At 42.3% G+C, this 16514-nt stretch overlaps 1 protein-coding gene across 1 annotated transcript; it reads right to left on the bottom strand.

The window, feature by feature from the left end:
- Positions 1–5039: 5039 nt before the first annotated feature.
- On the bottom strand, positions 5040–16492 carry LOC132592963 (vomeronasal type-2 receptor 26-like). Its single transcript, XM_060281261.1, has 6 exons — positions 16377–16492; positions 12460–12751; positions 11229–12056; positions 7967–8194; positions 6778–6904; positions 5040–5950 (listed from the first exon to the last, which is right to left on the bottom strand). The coding sequence occupies exons 1-6, from the start codon at positions 16490–16492 to the stop codon at positions 5040–5042; spliced, it is 2502 nt and encodes an 833-aa protein (XP_060137244.1).
- Positions 16493–16514: the final 22 nt, after the last annotated feature.

The following is a 16514-nucleotide window of genomic DNA, read 5'->3' as shown; positions in this document are numbered from 1 at the left end:
CAAAAAATTAACTTCCCAGCATTTACATATCGGTTTCCTATTATACTGAACATTACTATGCTTTCCTTTATAAAACACATCATTTACATTTATCTCATTTTCTTCACCCATTCTTACAATTCCCATAACCTTGTGTGAATTTATTCAAAGCAAATTACCCATCTAGCACTAATACCTTCAGCTCTCAAGTAATCCTCTACGTACTTCCATTCTTTTATCCATTTCTGTTTGGGGACTTTCCTAATTATCGCGGTTAATTTAGCTAAATTCATAAATTCCACTAATTTAATGCGCCAATCCTGAATAGTCGGTACTTTCTCTCCCTTCCAATTTTGTGCTATTAATAATCTGGCCGCGGCACAGGCGTAAAGCAAGATGTTCTTTCTATCTGCAGGCACATCCTCCGGGATCAGGCTTAACAATAAGATCTCGGGTTTTTTCTCTAATGTCCATTTTAATATTTTTTTAACATTCTCATAAACTTCTGTCCAAAATTTATTTATTTTTTTACAACCCCACCAACAGTGGAAATAATCCCCTTTAATTTCCTTGCACTTCCAGCATTTATCGGCATCGTTTTTATATATTTTTGCTAACTTTCCAGGTGTTAGATGCCACCTATAGATTATTTTCCAGATGTTTTCCCTGATTCCCATGCAGGCTGTGAAGTTAATGTCAATTCTCCATAGCCTTTCCCACTGTTCACTATATATTGTTCTTCCCACATCCTGTGCCCATTTAATCATCACATGCTTCACCGCCTCGTCCTTCATCTCCCATTCTAGTAAAAATTTATATATTCTTGCCAATGGTTTTTTTGGGTTATCAATTAATAGATCTTGTAACTTTGATTTGTTCTCCAAAAAACCTATCATTTTATGTTTATTAAATGCACTTTGTACTTGACAATATTGAAACCAACTTTGACAGAAGCACTCAACCTGTTGATATGATTTTAATCTATATTCACCATCTACTTTTTCCACAAGATCTTTATACGTCTGCCACTTCCCTCCCTTCGGATTACTATCCATTGCCACCATTTCGAAAGGTGATGCCCACCATGGGGTTTTGGGTTCTAATAGATTCTTATATTCTTCCCATATATATAACAGTGATTTTTTAATTATATGATTTGTAAATAGATTATAATCCCCCTTTCTTTCTTTCAACAGGTATGCATGCCATCCTCCACAATTCCTGAATCCTTCTAGTCTCAATAAAACTCTGTCTTCTAGAGTGAACCATTCTTTCATCCAACATAAGCAGGCTGCCGCATGATACAGCTTTAAATCAGGGACCCCCCACCCTCCTCTCTCTTTAGCATCCGTCAACAATCTAAACAAGGTTTCCAGACTCAAAAGAGAGCAGGGCAATTAAAGCACAGAAGTCCAGTCCTCTATTGAGTCTGGCAACCCTACCTGCACCCCTAACCCCTATAACCTCTCTAATAACAATTTTTTAAAAAGTTTGTTGCTTTATTTGCATATATGGATATTAGTACCTTTGTATCCCACTGATTTCTCCATGGAATTCAAAGTGGTGTATTGCTGCCAATACAGTGGTACCTCAGTTTAAGTACACAATTGGTTCTGGAAGTCTGTACTTAACCTGAAGCATACTTTACCTGATACAAACTTTCCCATTGAAAGTAATGGAAAGTGGATTAATTCCTTCCAGATGGGTCCGCAGAGTTACTCAACCTGAAGTATAAGTGTAATTGGTTTTGAAAGTCCGTACTTAAGTTGAAGCGTACTTAACCTGAAGCGAACTTTCCCATTGAAAGTCATGGAAAGCATATTAATCCGTTCCAGACAGGTCCACGGAGTACTTAAACTGAAAGTATTCAAACCAAAGCGTATTTAAACCGAGGTATGACTGTATTATCCTCATGCCAATCCTTTGATGCGTGGGGGGGGGGGGTGTTGAAAGTTACAAGGTAACGTAATAAAGGGACGGATTAAATGGTCTGAAATTGGATTGTATGAAGGAGTTGGTCGGGGCATCCAGGGAATTGTCAGCCAGGAGAAGGAGGGGGGCCCTAGAAATTGTAATAGGTTAGAAATGAGGTATTAGATTTGGTAAGGTAGAATAATTTTAGAGAAAAATAATAGACTAAGGGGAGTATCTAGAGGGAATATTTTTGATGGAAATTAAAGGCCAAGAGGAATTAGGTAAAATGTGAAAGTTATTATTTTAAGATTTTTATTCAAGTTATTTCAAGATATAGATTGGTAGTAATGAATTTGTGAAAATTGCCATGGTGGGGTATAAATAGACTCTGGAAGGGCGGGACGGGGAAGTCAAAGTAATGACAAAGTTATTAAAGTAAGATTGGTTTTTCTTTTTTATTCTTTTTCTTTTTCTTGTGTTTCACTATTTTTAGCTTTTTCTTTTTTCTTTTTTCTCTTTTTTAAATTCTTTTTTTTTGAATTTTTTATTGTATTATGATATGAAGTGATGATGATAATGATTTGTAGTTTCAAGCTGAAAATCCTTAATAAATATATTTTTAAAAAGACTGTTTTAAAAACTATTTTAAAAAACGTTTGTTGTTTTATTTGCATATATGGATATTACCGTGTTTCTCACAAAATAAGATGTGCCTATAAAATAAGCCATGGCACGATTTTCTCGAGGCAACAAAATATAAGACATACCCCCAAAATAAGCCGTACTGGGGTAGTAGTGGGAGCAGGTCTGGATGGCACTTCCGCAAGGAAGAGGAAAAGGAAGATGCCAGTCCTTGCCAGAACCGGATGCGCAGCGTGCGCCACGTGGAGCTCAGACAGAGTGGGAGCTGGCAAAAGCTGCAGCACGCACCACGCCAAGCACCGACCCACCAGGACCCGACGAGAGTTGCAGCGCGCGCCGCGCCGAGTCCCGATTGAGCGGGAGCCGGCAACGGCAGCAGCGCACGCCACGCCAAGCCCCGACTGAGTAGGAGCCGGCAACGACAGCAGTGTGCGCCAAGCCCCGACTGAGTGGGAGCCCGCAACGGCAGCAGCGCACGCCACGCCGAGCCCCGACTGAGCGGGAGCCCGCAACGGCAGCAGTGCGTGCCGAGCCGAGCCCCGACTGAGCGGGAGCCCGCAACGGCAGCAGTGCGCGCCGCGCCGAGCCCCAACTGAGCGGGAGCCAGGAAGGGCAGCAGCGCGCAACGCACCGAGCCCCGACTGAGCGGGAGCCGGCAAGGGCAGCAGCACGTGCCGAGCCAAGCCCCGACTGAGCGGGAGCCGGCAAGGGCAGCAGCGCGCGCCGCACCCCGACTGAGCGGGAGCCGGAAACAGCAGCAGCGCACACCGCTCTGAGCCCCGACTGAGCGGGAGCCAGCAACGGCAGCAGCGCGTGCCGAGCCGAGCCCCAACTGAGCAGGAGCCAGCAACGACAGCAGCGTGCGCCGCGCTGAGCCCCGACTGAGCGGGAACCGGCAAGGGCACCAGTTGCAAAACTCTGTGAAAGCTGCGTGAGGATACCAGCCCAGTTGCAAAACTACCGGCACGGTACTTTCTTTTCTTGCCTTGCTCACTTTACAGCTTGATGATAGTTTGCTTCAATACAGAAATTATTTTCATGTTCACTTTTAGTTGATTTGGCCAACATTTTACAAAGCCATGTGCATATGCAGCTGGTGGTGTCTTTGAAGTTAACATGGCTGAATAACCATACTTAATTTAAAAAAATAAGACATCCCCTGAAAATAAGCCATGGTGTGTTTTTGGAGGAAAAATAAATATAAGACAATGTTTTATTTTAGGAGAAACACGGTAGTACCTTTGTATCCCACTGATTTCTCCATGGAATTCAAAGTGGTGGTTTGCTGCCAATATTATCCTCATGCCAATCCTGAGAAGCAGAGAGCTGGAAAAAGCAACAGCAACCCTGGACTTGTTTGCTAGCTGTGTACCACTTACTGAAGCTGGACTGGGGGGGGGAAGAACCCCCTTCGCTTCCCCTCCCTTCCCTTTCTTTCGGCTGAACTTCCCTCAAGATCTACATCTTGCAGGATTGGCTCTTACCGGTGCGGTGTGGCTGGCCACTTCCGGGTCAGAAAAGTGCCAGAAATAGCTTGCGCACATGCACAAGCGTCATTTCTGGCACACTTCTGGGTCAGAGGACGCCCATGCGCATTTGCATAGGCTACTTCCATCGCTTTTCCAACCTGGAAGTGTGCCAGAAATAGCGTGTGCACATGCACATGGGCGTGCTCTCCCACGCACTCCCCTGCCCTCCGGCCCGCCGCACGACCGGCACTGCGGGCACTGGCCCGAAGCCGGGTACGTTTGGGGACCCCTGGGCTAACCCACGACAAGATGCGAGGTGAGCTATCTGCCAAGACTGAAAGCTCTCTTTCCCACAAGACTGTTTGCATTATTTAAGCTACTGCACTGGAAGACCAGGTCCTTTCACTTTAAGAAAGTCCCCTCTGTGTCTGGAAGCACTCCATAATGTCATCATGGATGTGGACTCCAGACATTCAAAGTAGCCTTTTCATATACACACAAAAAAAGCTTCTATCCCTTCTGATAGGGATCCAAGTAGACACTTTCCCCAAATCCACACCTTTCCTCGCTCAAGCCGCATGGATAAGCACTCATCTCCTGGAACACAGTAACATAACTTCTACCTTCCCAGTAGACCACACAATATTTCCTCAGGATGAAAATGGGCGTGGGAGAAGAATCAGATAAATTATGAAGTGAATGTTAAGGCCCTATTCTGATCTAATTATTTGAAAACATTTAAAGAAAGAATGCCAAAATTTAGCCTTCTTATTTTAAATAAACCATTTCTTTAACAACAAAATTTAATAAAGCATACTTTAATAAAATAGATACATTCATTTTTATGGTTGGGTGTCTTGTTTTTCTTTATGTATATATCCATCTATGTATATTGATTGTAGTTATCATATAAGATGACCACTGAGTTTAAAACACATTAGAAAACTTGAGGAAATAAACTTGCTTTATTCACTGCCTTCCCCATATTTTCTGCATGGCATTTTATTTTCTTCAGGAAATAAAGGATCTGAAGATTTAAGCATCATCTTTTTTCTTCTTTGTGATCTGTTCTCTGGTGTTTAGATCAGGTCTCATTAAAATAATATAGCACTTGGGAAGAAAGATACAACCTAATAAACCAGAACTAGAGACTAAAATGGAGAAGATCTCCACAGCCACCATGTACTTCCCTTTGGTGCTCAGGTAGGATGGAACAAAAGACACCCAAACACTGCAGAAGACCAACATGCTGAAGGTAATCAACTTGGCTTCATTGAAAGCATCAGGTAACTTCCTGGCCAAGTAAGCCACAGTGAAGCTGATGATGGCCAAAAGACCCAGGTAGCTCAGGACAATGTAGAACATCAAATCTGAGCCTTCGTTGCATTGAACTATTATTTGTCCCATCTGGGAGTGTGTGTCCAACTCAGGGAACGGAGGAGACATTACCAGCCATACAACACAGATACCAATTTGAATAAGGGAGCAGAGAATGATGACGGACATTGCCAGTCTCTTCCCAACCCATTTCCTCATCTTGTTTCCAGGCTTAGTAGCAATGAAGGCTAGAACGACAGTGATGGTCTTGCCCAACACACAAGAAACTGCAATGGAAAATATGGTTCCAAAAACTGTTTGCCGGAGAAGGCAGGTCACTTTCTGAGGTTGGCCAATGAAGAGGAAGGAGCACAGAAAGGAAAGAAGCACAGAGCAGAACAGGATACATGTGATGCTCCAGTTGTTGGCTTTGACAATGGGTGTGTTGTGGTGCTGAATGAAGGTGCCCATCACCACAACTGTGATAATGGAAAAGAAAAGGGCAAAGGATGCCAAAACTGCCCCCAAAGGTTCTCCATAGGATAAGAAGGTGACCGTTCTGGGAATGCATTGATTCTTTTCCTCATTTGGATATTGATCTTCTGGGCACTTCTCACATTGGTCCGCATCTGAAATTAATGTTTTAAAGGTTTCAAATGTTATCAAATACACAAATTTTTTCAGCTTTATCTGAGATATTTTACGCTTCATTGTGCCACTCATAACGTGACCTTCAATGGTCAATCGATGTTCAGCATCACTGAAGGATCATGTGATGAAACTGAATATAAGGTAGCTGAACTGAGCTCCTTCAATATTTCCATTAGGGATAAGATAATCTCATATATGGAATCTGTGTTTTAAATCATCTCATTTCATTACAACGGATTCCCAAAGAATTCTGCCATTCCATTCCAGAATGAAAATTAGTGGCCTTGACAGGGTTCAATATGCCTTTCTGTCTGTCTGCTGTGATCACAGTGACACAGCATCAAGGGCATGAAGGTATTTCTAGTGAATTAATCTAGGTGTTGCTCCTATGTTATTTTGGTTACAGACCCTTCTCAATATGGTTGTCGGATTTCATGGGGACCCTGAGCAGAGTACCCTGCCCCTTAATTATTGTGCCATGGGGCAAATAGCAGCACCACTCCTTGGTGACATAATATAGCCTACAGTCCTTTTGTGACCTACTTCAATCCAAGATGAATATCTATCCTGGAGCAGGGGTCTGGAAGCTTTGGTCCTCCAGATGTCATTGGACTAAAACTCATTTTAGCCCCAGACAAGGATGGTGTCACTGTAGTTGAGCACTATCTCTAGAGGTCCATGGGTTCCCCTCCCCAATTATAGAGGGAGAAATGTGGGAATTCCTTTTGGGCTGAAATGCAGAGCATTTCCCATTCCCTGCCCCCCCTCCCCGCACGCAACATAGCTTCAATATTCACATCCTTACCAATATGAACAGAAATCCTTCCTTCAGGACACTGAGCGCAACCATAGCAACACACTTGTTGCCCCTGCTGAACGATTCTGCTGTATCCAGGGTGGCAGCTTTCAACACATTTGGCACGAGGGGTCTTCTAATGGTAACCACAAGTTATAATGTTTACGGTGGAAATAACCTGGTTTTCTCCATCCCCAACAGTGTTTGAAGGAGTGTGGGATGCCATCCCAGTTATTTTCATTAGTGTGGGTTGATCAGTCCATCCTCGTGAAAATAATTGGGGTAGCATCCCACACTCTTTCAAGTAGCCAACACTTGCAATATGACTATCAGGTGGGCCAAAGCTCAGAATGGGCTCAGACTTGCTAGAAAGATTATGAATTTATGAATGAATGAATGAATGAATGAATGAATGAATGAATGAATGAAAAGACCTTCAAGCCAACCACCCCCTGTGGGAATAAAAAACTTCAGTTTAAGGTTATTGGGCAAATTTTGGCCACAACTGTTTTGATTACAAATATGAGCGGTATTGGCTTAGGCATTGGCTAATGACTATATCTGACTCCTGCCCCCTTTGCAGGAAGTCTATAAGGGTAAATCACCCAAAGGGTAGATGCTACGGGGGAACCTGCCTGCATCTCCCTGTTGTTCCTAGCCCCTCAAGCAGACTTCGAACAGGATCCAGGCCCTGAATTCCTTTAACAGAATACCCTTGGACAATGGGAGGGGCAGGCGATGGATGGCCTCCCCTCCCCCACTCAAAATTAAGCCAATGCCTAACCGCCGAACCATACAAAGTTATGACGATTGCTAAGAGGTAGGCGAAAACCAAGTGGCCAGTGCCAATTTTGCCGAATGGAAAAATTCCTACCCGGTCCCCGTCCCAAGGCGGGAAACCAACCAAAGTTCAAAGCAAGGCCAAAATACATCTAAAACGACAACAACAACAACAACAACAACAACAAAGGGGAGGGTGGGCAGTGTGAAGCAAGTGCTTGGTATGCGTCACACTGCTGCTTTTAAACTCCTCCTCACGATTACCCTTTAAATTGATTGGGCAATTGGCCCTGGGTAATCGTGGTGCATTGAGGGCCTGCCCGCAACCAGGACCATCCATTAAGATGATACCACTTATAGTCAATCCATATCATTTATATAGCTGTTCATTCTTCAGCCAAAAAAAATGATGCTTTACCTGATTAAACTTGTGATTCCACACAATATTTCTTCTGTTGATTATGAACCTTTTGCCTCTAGGATGCTTCGGGTCCATCCTTCCAACTAGGAGTCTGCGGAAGGATTTATTGTGGAACATGACCCAGTTGACAATATCATATCCAGCTGCTACATCCCCATTCTCATCAAAAAATATTTCTTCCCCAGCACTATTGTTAAAGCGGACATTTCTCAGAAATGGGCGAAGCTAGAGGAGAGGAAAAAAACCTTTAGAAAACAGGTCCCAGAGTCTGTAGTAGGGATGGAACATTCCTGAGTAACAGGGCACATGGTTTGCATTCAGAAGACCCAGGGATCAGCAAATCTGTCAATTGTGGTTTCTATTTCTTTCTCTTTTTCAATCTGAAGTTTTCCCCAAAGTCCTCATGAGTACCCACCAGCATTTTAGTGCAAATCTCTCCCAATAATCACACTTTTGCATGCAATTTTTCCAACTGAACATATTTTTGCAAAATAAAAATGTTCCTAATATAATGCAACTTGTATTTTCATTAATATATACATGTATACACATATACATACACACACATTACTCTTGTATATACATTTTTGTACATTTTGCTTAGCTGGAAAACTGCATTGCACCATTTTTAGAAGTACAAAGGTCAAAGGATGGCAGTGTTTTGGTTTTCACAGAGTTTAGACAAAGTATGAATTAAGTAGGCTCACCTTTAAATGTGAATTGAATTGAATTTATCCTCCTTCCCTAATAACACCTCAGGTTCAATAGGTTCAATCCCTGGCATTTTCAGGTGGGGTTGGGAAAGTCTCCCATCTGAAACCTTGAAGAGCCAGAATGGACAGTATTCATGCATTCTAGGTGGACCAATGGAAGCCTATGACTCAGTAGGACAGTTTACTATATTCCTTGATTTTTTCACATAGTATCCTTTTAGATTACAGTACCTACTTGCCACTATATTGACATCATTGAATGTGAATTCGCAATAATTTGTGGTCTGAAAAATGCCACACTTTTAGAAATCCACAAAGAGGGACAGATAGACACTATCAAACGTATGAATGAGTGCACCAGGGAAATCTACTCAGGTGGCTTGCAAGTATGACGACCTTGAGAAAATGATGCACCAGAGTTCCTGGTTTATTATACTTCACATGAGAAATTACTCTAGAAGGGTGGGCATTGAAAATGGCCACATTCATACATGAAGACCTTCTCATGTGATTGTGTGGCGATACCCTGATCCCCCCTAGAGTAAATAAAGACACAGGACACATTGCATAAGGTTAATGGGCGTGAAAAGGCCACAACTTTATTGATTACGGATGTAGAGAGGTATTGGCTTAGGCATTGGATCTAACCGTCTATATCCGACTCCAACCTGCTCTGCTGGCAGTCTGTGAAGGGTTAACCACCGTTGGGTGAGCCCTGCGATGCAGATCAACTAGGAACTCACCCTGGGGCCACGGCTAGGGGGTGTGCCTTCGGCCCTCACCTACCACGGCTTCGGACATGCCCACGCCCCTGGACTCCTTAAGGGAGTACCCTTCGGCATTTTGGGGGAGGTGATGGCAGCAACCTCCCCCACCACCACCACCACGTGTAACCTTTCAGAAATAATCCAATGCCTACCGCTAAAAACCAAAGTTGTGACGAGTTGCTACGAGGTAGGCGAAAACCACCAGGGCAGAACCAATTCGCCAAGTGGGAAAATTCCTACCAGGCCCCTCAATGGCGACCAACCGAGGTCCATAGCAATGTCAAAAAGGGGAGCCCTGCCTAAAGGGAGGGTGGGCGGGAAAAACGAAGCAGCTGGGGGTCAGGTAAGAGAGGCTGAATTCCGGCCGTGCGCTTGCTTAAAGCAGCAAGTCACGCCCCCTGGAGCTTCTGGATTGGACGCGCCAAGGGAGCGCCATGTCCGGGAGCCAGTCAATGGGCTGGGAGGATGGCAGCCATCCCCCCAGCATGTGTGAGGGCTTGTGGTGCCCACAATCTCCCCTCCTCCTACGGCAGAAGGGACTATATCCAATTGGACTACAATTTGTATGGCGAGGTTAAGTAATGACTGTTTCTAAACTGCAGTAAGTTACAGCTGTTTTCAAACTGAAACAATGCCATGTAAAATCATAGGATCATAGAATCTTAGAGTTGGAAGGGACCCAAGGGTCACCTAGCCCAACTCTAGTCCTGCAATGCAGGAGTCTCAGCTAAAGCATCCATCAGAAGGCCACCCAACCTCTGCTTAAAAAGCACCAATAAAGGAGAGTCCACAATCTCTCGAGGGAGACTGTTCCACTGTCAAATAGCTCTTACTGTCAGGAAGTTCTTCCATATGTTTAGTTGGAATCTCCTTTCTTGTAACTTGAAGCCATTGGTTTGAGTCCTACCTTCCAGAGCATGACAAAACCAAGTTTGCTCCATCTTCCATGTGACAGCTCTTTAGATATTTGAAGATGGCTATCATATTTCCTCCCAGTTTCCTCCTTCCCAGGCTAAACATACCTAGCTCCTTCAACCGTTCCTCATAAGGTTTGATTCAAATAGTAAAAAAAGCAGAAGGGAGCATTGAAAAGAGGAGAACATATGAGGAGAACCATCATCCTTTTTTGAATTTGATACACTGGGGCCGTGTCAATACCGCGCAAGCAAACAACAGGTTTGAGATAAGTGAAGATCATTGTATAAAATCCTGTCAAAATGGAAAGGTCGCTGCTCCTTTAGAGTATTTATGAATTTTACAAAATCTCCAAATTATTAAAAATCCTCTTTCATACCACTTCCTGTTGAATATTCCTCAATATATCAGTGAACTTAATTTTGTTTTTGGATGCAGTAACAAAAAAAATGCTGATTGAAAATTGCTGCAAAATGATGTTACAGGCCTTCAGTTATGGCACAAATTATTAGAAAGTCACTGAATCCGACCTCATTTCATACTACGTCATTGCATTTTGAAAGTGCAAAGTCAGTTTTGCTCCATTGATGTATTTACTGATTCATTCATTTTTGTTCAATTCCTCATATCAAAGTGAAGAATATTCTTTTAAAACAGCTATTTTAAGAGATGTTTTTCAGGTGTCAAGAATCTAGCATATAAAAAGCATAAAGGAGCTACATGTTTGTGGATTGTATTTGAAATACTTCCCCATCACTGAGGCAATGGAGAGGCTCATACCCAGCTATTGAGTGGCATCTGAGTCCAAAAGCTCATACATAGTTCATTGCATTTGATTGCCAATAAACACAAGTCATATGTTACCTGCCATGGTTGAACATTCAGAAGATCTCCTATAGCTTTGTGTTTAGTTTTTGATGAGTACATGGCATGGAGAGCATGTGCTATAACGTGGACAGAGTTGTAGATACTGTAGCTCTGGCCAGACATTTCCATTTCAAACACAGCTCCAGGAAGGCCCCCCAACTTTTCCTTTCCAGTGCAGTTTGTCATATATACATCATACTTTGGGACTGAACAGGTAAACGCACTGCACCAGAATTCCTGGATGAAATAAACTGAAGACTCATATGGATTTATGTTCTCAACAAAATCATGAAACCCTGGAACTACATTTTTGTGGAGTGCAAAGGACAAGGTACCATTGAGGGATTTTGCTGGAAATGAATTCCAAGTTAAAATAGCTGTGAAATCCCACTGAGATGTGATGAGCCAAACCTTCTCCATTGGTCGCAGATGAACAAATTCGCTGTAATCTAAGACTATTTGTAAACCAGCCATAGAGTGAGCATCTCCATAAACAACTATTACACTGATGTTATTTAACTGGAGCACAAAACTTATCCTTTCATAGTATTTTTTACGGTTTTCGGGTGTGTGACTTATGACTATTGGAACGGATTGTATTACAGCAACACAAATACCACTCTGAGAGAGCTTTGGTCTCATAGTCTGAATAAATGTTTCTCCACTGTCATCATCTGAGGTGAGAAGGCCAATCCAGTTCCATTCAAAATAATTCAGTAGCTGAACAATCCCATCATATTGGGGGTTTTCATTTGGAGCCATCCGGAAGAAAGAAGGGAACTGGGTTTTATCACTCAACACAGGGTCAAAGGAGCCATAAGTGAGCTAATAACAATAAGAATATAGATACGGTTAAAACTGCAAAACTATATGCTGTCTTTGAACAAAGAAAAAGTACTGCTTGAATTTGCAGGATTTTATATTCCAGCAAATATCATGGGTGCAATCTAGGTTCACACACAAAGTAGATTATGAGCAGGAAGCTGGAGAAACACAATAACTAACTCAAGCCTAGGAAAAAGTGGGCTAGGGATAGCTAAGGTCCTCTTCTTCCAAGAAACCTATAAGAATTATGAGATGTGTTCTACAGGACCCTGCTCAAAGGATCCATTAGAGTTCTTGGCCCTTTAATTTCTGAGATGACCACAAGAGGGGTGTTGGAAGGGAACAGGTCAGTTACATCTATCCTACAACTTACATCTATCCTACAAAAATTGAAGACACATACCTGTGGGATTTTGTAGGTATTTAAGATGCTGGCTATCTGTATTGAGCTTTGGGAGGTGAGCCCACCAATAATAGCCATTAACTTCTTCTCCCTGCCACATTTGTAATTGTGGGGATCTCTATGTCCTGTGAAGAGAAGATCCAGAGTGGCCCAATAGGTAAACATGGAATGAAATGCGTTGTCATAGATATCTGCTACCAGTGTGATGTTTGGTAAGAGGCGATTATTCTTGTTGACCTCTTGAATGGCAAAAACAAAGGCAAGGACATGCTGGTAGTTTTTTGGCATTAACCTGGAATGAGATTTCCACAGGTCATTAAATTTAAACTATTTACTACTTACAGATACAAAAGAGAGAAGTGGCTTCTCCCTGCCGGATTTGAAATAGTATTATGAAGCTTCTTGCCTTTGTTGGTTAAGGGATTGGATTTTGTTGGAGATCTGGAAGGATTTGATAACAGATTCGGATAGCATGCATATTTATGGCATGATAAGGTAAAAGTTTATAAAGGATTTGGGAATCACATATTTCCAAAGTCATTGTATGAGGTGTGGGATAGATATAAGAATTTTTTAGAACATAAGACATCATGGTGGCTATCGCCTCTTGAGGCAATGAGTGCAAAAAAGATAAACATGAGTAAAAATGGGCCACCCATGAACAATTAGTGAAGGAGATGGATAACCAATGGAAATTAAAACCATATGAGGAGGTTAAAGGTTTTGTGAATGACTGGTTGCATTATCATCAAATTAATGAAATGTTTAAAGATGATAAAAAGAAAAATGGATTTGGATATATAAAATCAAGATTTGAATTGTTAAATAATAAAGTTAAAATATTTTCTAAAATGTATAAATTATTATTGGAATGGCATTTGAAAGATGAATAAGTTAAATCAGTTATGATACTTTGGGCTAAAGATATTGGTCATAATATACAATTAGAAGATTGGGGGAAATTATGGAAAGAGGGAATAAATTTCACTGGCTGCAGTGCTTTAAAGGAAAATATATTATGAAAATGATGTACAGATGGTATATAACAACACTGAAATTAGCTAAAATGTATAAAACAAATAATAAATGTTGGAAATGTAAGGGAAAAGAAGTTACTTTTTAACCATATGTGGTGGGAATGTAAGAAAGTGAAGGACTTCTGGGAAATGATATATAATGAGATTTTTTTAAAATGTTGAAATATACATTTGTAGGAAAAAAACACCAGAAGCCCTTTTACTTGGTATTGTGGGTACAGAGATTCATAAGCATGATAAAAAAAATGTTTTTATATACGACAACTGCAGCAAGAATACTATTAGTCCAGTGATGGAAACAGGAAGAATTACCAACAAAAGAAGAGTGGCAGATGAAATTGATGGATTATATTGAGTTGGCGAAATTACAGTATGTATGTATGTATGTATGTAAAATATAAAAAATAAGCAATACAACAGGTTCTTCGTTCCTGCTTTGTAAGGTCCTCAAAGTCCATGCACAGGAGACAAGGGGAAATTAGTGGCTGGGGCAGGGGACCAAAGTATTCTTAGTGCGCTTCTGAACATGTGCTCAGCTCAGGAATTTATTTTCAATACAGTACCAGAATGAGCAGGGTTTTGTGTCACAGAAATATCCACTCCTGGTTTTGCCCTTAACTTTCTTCACCATAGCAGCCAAACTAAAAGATAAAGAAAGGAGGGGACCTTTTTGTGGTGATTATTGTTAAGCAAAACATCATTGCTGATCCGATTTAAATAACTCAAGAGATCTACCAATTAATCCCAATCTACCTTCTCCTACCTTACTCTACAGATCTGAGCTTACTCAGCGTGTTTTGCCTGCTCCAGCAGAGTAAATAAGCTAGAAGCCTGCAGAATTAGTGTATGTCCCTCCATGAGATGCAAGATTAGACCTCCCATGATCTTTGATTGCTGTATTTTTTGTAGATAGTGGCTGAATGTGGGGAGAGATGCTACCAGTGTATCTGATGTGATATGAAATCTCAACTGGGATCTTTTAAATTCCCATTCAGACATGTAAATCATCAACTGATGCTGCAGTCAGTGAGAGATGAAGAACATTATCTGAATTCTACGCCTGAAAGCTTTATACTCGAGGTTTAGATCAGAGCAGGGCAGAATTTGATAAATGTCGAAAAAAGCAAATCAGCGGATTTTTAAAGGACAGAACAACTTACTTACCACGACATTGGGTTGGACTCTGGCTTAGCCTTATAGCTGAACAAAAACATTTCAGCAAGTTGCACAGAAACAAATTCCCCAACGACAATATTCTCTCTGGAGTTAGAAAAACCGTTTTGAACTTTTTCTTGTGCACTGTACGTAGAGTTCAAACTCTGGCTGCACGCAGGAGGCAAGAGGAGGAGAAGCAGAAGGAGCAGTAGCAAAACAATTCTGAATGCTAGCCAATGTCTGTCCCACTCCCAGCTGCGTTTCTGCATTTTCACCTCTGATTGCTGTTGCAATCAACAACTGTCTTTATAGGAATGGCAGAAACCCATCCGCAAAGGACTAAGAACCCTGTACCAATATATAGATGACACAGACCTTTGCTAGGAACTTCCTAGATCTGAGGAGGATTTTTCATCACCAGACCAATGAATGAACAAATTCCAACCTGGGCTTTGGGTCCAAGGGATGAAGTCACAAAGTTCTATTTAACAGCACACTGCCTGCCTCAGATTAACTCCTCTCTGTAGCAAGCATTAATCTGGCAAGAATCTTTATACACTGTGTAATGTATAACAAAGTGTAAGCGACTATGTTGAATCTTATGTTTTTCTTCTTAATTCTGACTAGCCATAAAGTGTTAATGAGAAGCAGTTATAGTGATTTTGATGATTACAGGGCTGATAATCCCCTTTCCCAAGGGTGTTAAGTCCCTACACAACTAGAGAAAACATATTTCTGGGATCTGAACATACTAGTTAGGACCTGCTTTCCACTGGGGGAGTGACAGGTCTTACTGGTAGTTAACTCTAATGCAACCATGATGCATGCTGGGTAAGAGGCCTAGCCTATCTTTCTGAATAGATCATGAGTGGCCTATGTGTTGTGGGAAGAAAGATGCCAAAAAAAGGAAAGGCCTGTAGAAAATGAGTCTAGGACCTTACAAAGTAATCCTGACCCAAGTTAGGCAGCACTAGGGTGTGGCAGAGCAATTTATGCTTCTTTCACCTCAATATTCAGTCCAGCAACTTCCCCGTTCTGCCTCTGGGAGTCAGTGTGCATACCGGCCAAATGCCCGGATGTTCAAGGGACAGTCCCAGAATTGCAAAAGGCATCCTGGCTTCTGCTTTGATCCTGGAATGTCCCTATTTCTCCCACCAGAGCCACAGCTGAGGAGCTCAGGGAGAAGGGGGAGTCGGTGCTTATCCTGAACAACAACGGCAGCTATGGCTGCAAGGGAGCATCCCATGGCCTCTCCGTGGCTGCTGCTTCCAGCCTCCTCCCTTGGCTAGCTGATAGCAGATTCTGGGAAGTGGGCGAGGAGGAGGAAGGGTTTGGATTTGGATTTGATATCCCGCTTTATCACTACCTGAAGGAGTCTCAAAGCGGCTAACATTCTCCTTTCCCTTCCTCCCCCACAACAAACACTCTGTGAGGTGAGTGGGGCTGAGACTTCAGAGAAGTGTGATTAGCCCAAAGTCACCCAGCAGCTGCATGTGGAGAAGTGGGGAATCGAACCTGGTTCACCAGATTATGAGTCTACTGCTCTTAACCACTACACCACACTGGAGAGGCTGCAGCCACAGAGGCCCAGCCCCACATGATGCGCCGGCTCTGAGAAGCAGGCAAAGGGAGGGGCTCCAGAGGGGACCTGAGACAGGGGACTTAAACTAGATCCTAACCCCATTTCTTGTGGTTGGGAGGCAGTGTAACTTTACCCTGACTTACCTTTCATTGGCATACTTCACACCACCTTCTTGTGCATAGAATGTCTCCCTCAAATCTCCTTGGATGCAAATGCAAGATAAGCATTTTCGGGATGTCGGGAGTAGAGATCTTGTCATTACCATTAGATGCTGCCCATTT

Source organism: Zootoca vivipara, chromosome 13 (genome assembly GCF_963506605.1).
Source record: "Zootoca vivipara chromosome 13, rZooViv1.1, whole genome shotgun sequence".
In the NCBI taxonomy this organism is placed as follows: domain Eukaryota; kingdom Metazoa; phylum Chordata; class Lepidosauria; order Squamata; family Lacertidae; genus Zootoca; species Zootoca vivipara.
Note: the sequence above shows the minus strand (reverse complement) of the source record. Positions and strands in the feature narration are given on the sequence as shown.